The 951-nt window shown below is 46.7% G+C and overlaps 1 protein-coding gene across 4 annotated transcripts in view; it reads right to left on the reverse strand.

Annotated features, from left to right (window-relative positions):
* Cux1 (cut like homeobox 1) overlaps window positions 1-951 on the reverse strand; it is a 293,336-nt gene that overhangs the window by 29,591 nt on the left and 262,794 nt on the right. For all 4 annotated transcript variants that reach the window (XM_021161668.2, XM_021161666.2, XM_021161667.2 and 1 more), the window contains one exon: window positions 877-933. In XM_021161668.2, the coding sequence (XP_021017327.1) occupies window positions 877-933 (57 nt within the window). The remainder of the gene's footprint in view (window positions 1-876; window positions 934-951) is intronic.

Here is a 951-nt window from a genome sequence, read left to right on the forward strand (position 1 = left end):
CAGTGCTAAGATCCTGGAGCAATGGCTGTGGTCAGGGCAGGCATGCATGTAGGCAGTGTGGCCAGGGACCTCAGGACATAGAGAAAAAGACTGTCAGATACTTCTGAGACATTTCNAGTCTTTGAGATCAGTAGGAAGTGGCTGGAGCTTCTTGGTCCACATCTACACTCCTCCTGAACCCTCACTAAGTATCCATTGATACTTAGTTTTTTGGCTACTCTATTCTGGTGCTCCAATCTCCCCAGTCCCCTTATTCAAAGGTTGCCCAGGTCTTCCACCAGATGAAAGTGATGTCCCTTATCATGACTACTGGGACAGTGATGTTGGTGCCTTGTCTCTGCTGCTAGAATGGGATCCCTGATCCTGAAATATGCCTCCAATAAACCCCAGCCTCAAACACAGAGCTTCATACAAAACAATGACGGGATCCAGTAAAGGCATGAATTTTAGCAGCATTGCTCCTGCCAACCTTTGGACTGCCATCAGAAAGCAAGTTCAGAGTTTGCAAGCAGGACACCATTCTCATTCTCTTTTTACTGTCATGCCAACTCTATGTGTAATGGCCACAATCTAGGGATAGCTTCAATGCAATACAAACTTTGGTATAACCACACCATAGGAATACTACCCAGGCAGGAAAATAAATGACAATTGCTATATATAAGGTCAGTGGCTATCAAGGACAATCTACCTAGTAGAAGAAGCCAATTCTCAAAAGCCATTTCTTATCTGATTCTGCTTACACAACAGNCTCAGAGAGCANCATGGCAAAGTGGGAGAGGCCACTGTTTGCTGTGGTTAGGAATGGTACACTTACTCCCAGACCCCAGAGTCCCAGAGCAGTGGGGCAAGCAATAAACACAAGTGGCTAGTTACCTGAGCTCACACAGCCCTGCTGGAGGGGGTCCTGCAGAGACGCCACGGAATGGAGGACTGTGGAAGAAAAAGACA

This window comes from Mus caroli, chromosome 5, assembly GCF_900094665.2.
Source record: "Mus caroli chromosome 5, CAROLI_EIJ_v1.1, whole genome shotgun sequence".
NCBI classification, from domain to species: domain Eukaryota; kingdom Metazoa; phylum Chordata; class Mammalia; order Rodentia; family Muridae; genus Mus; species Mus caroli.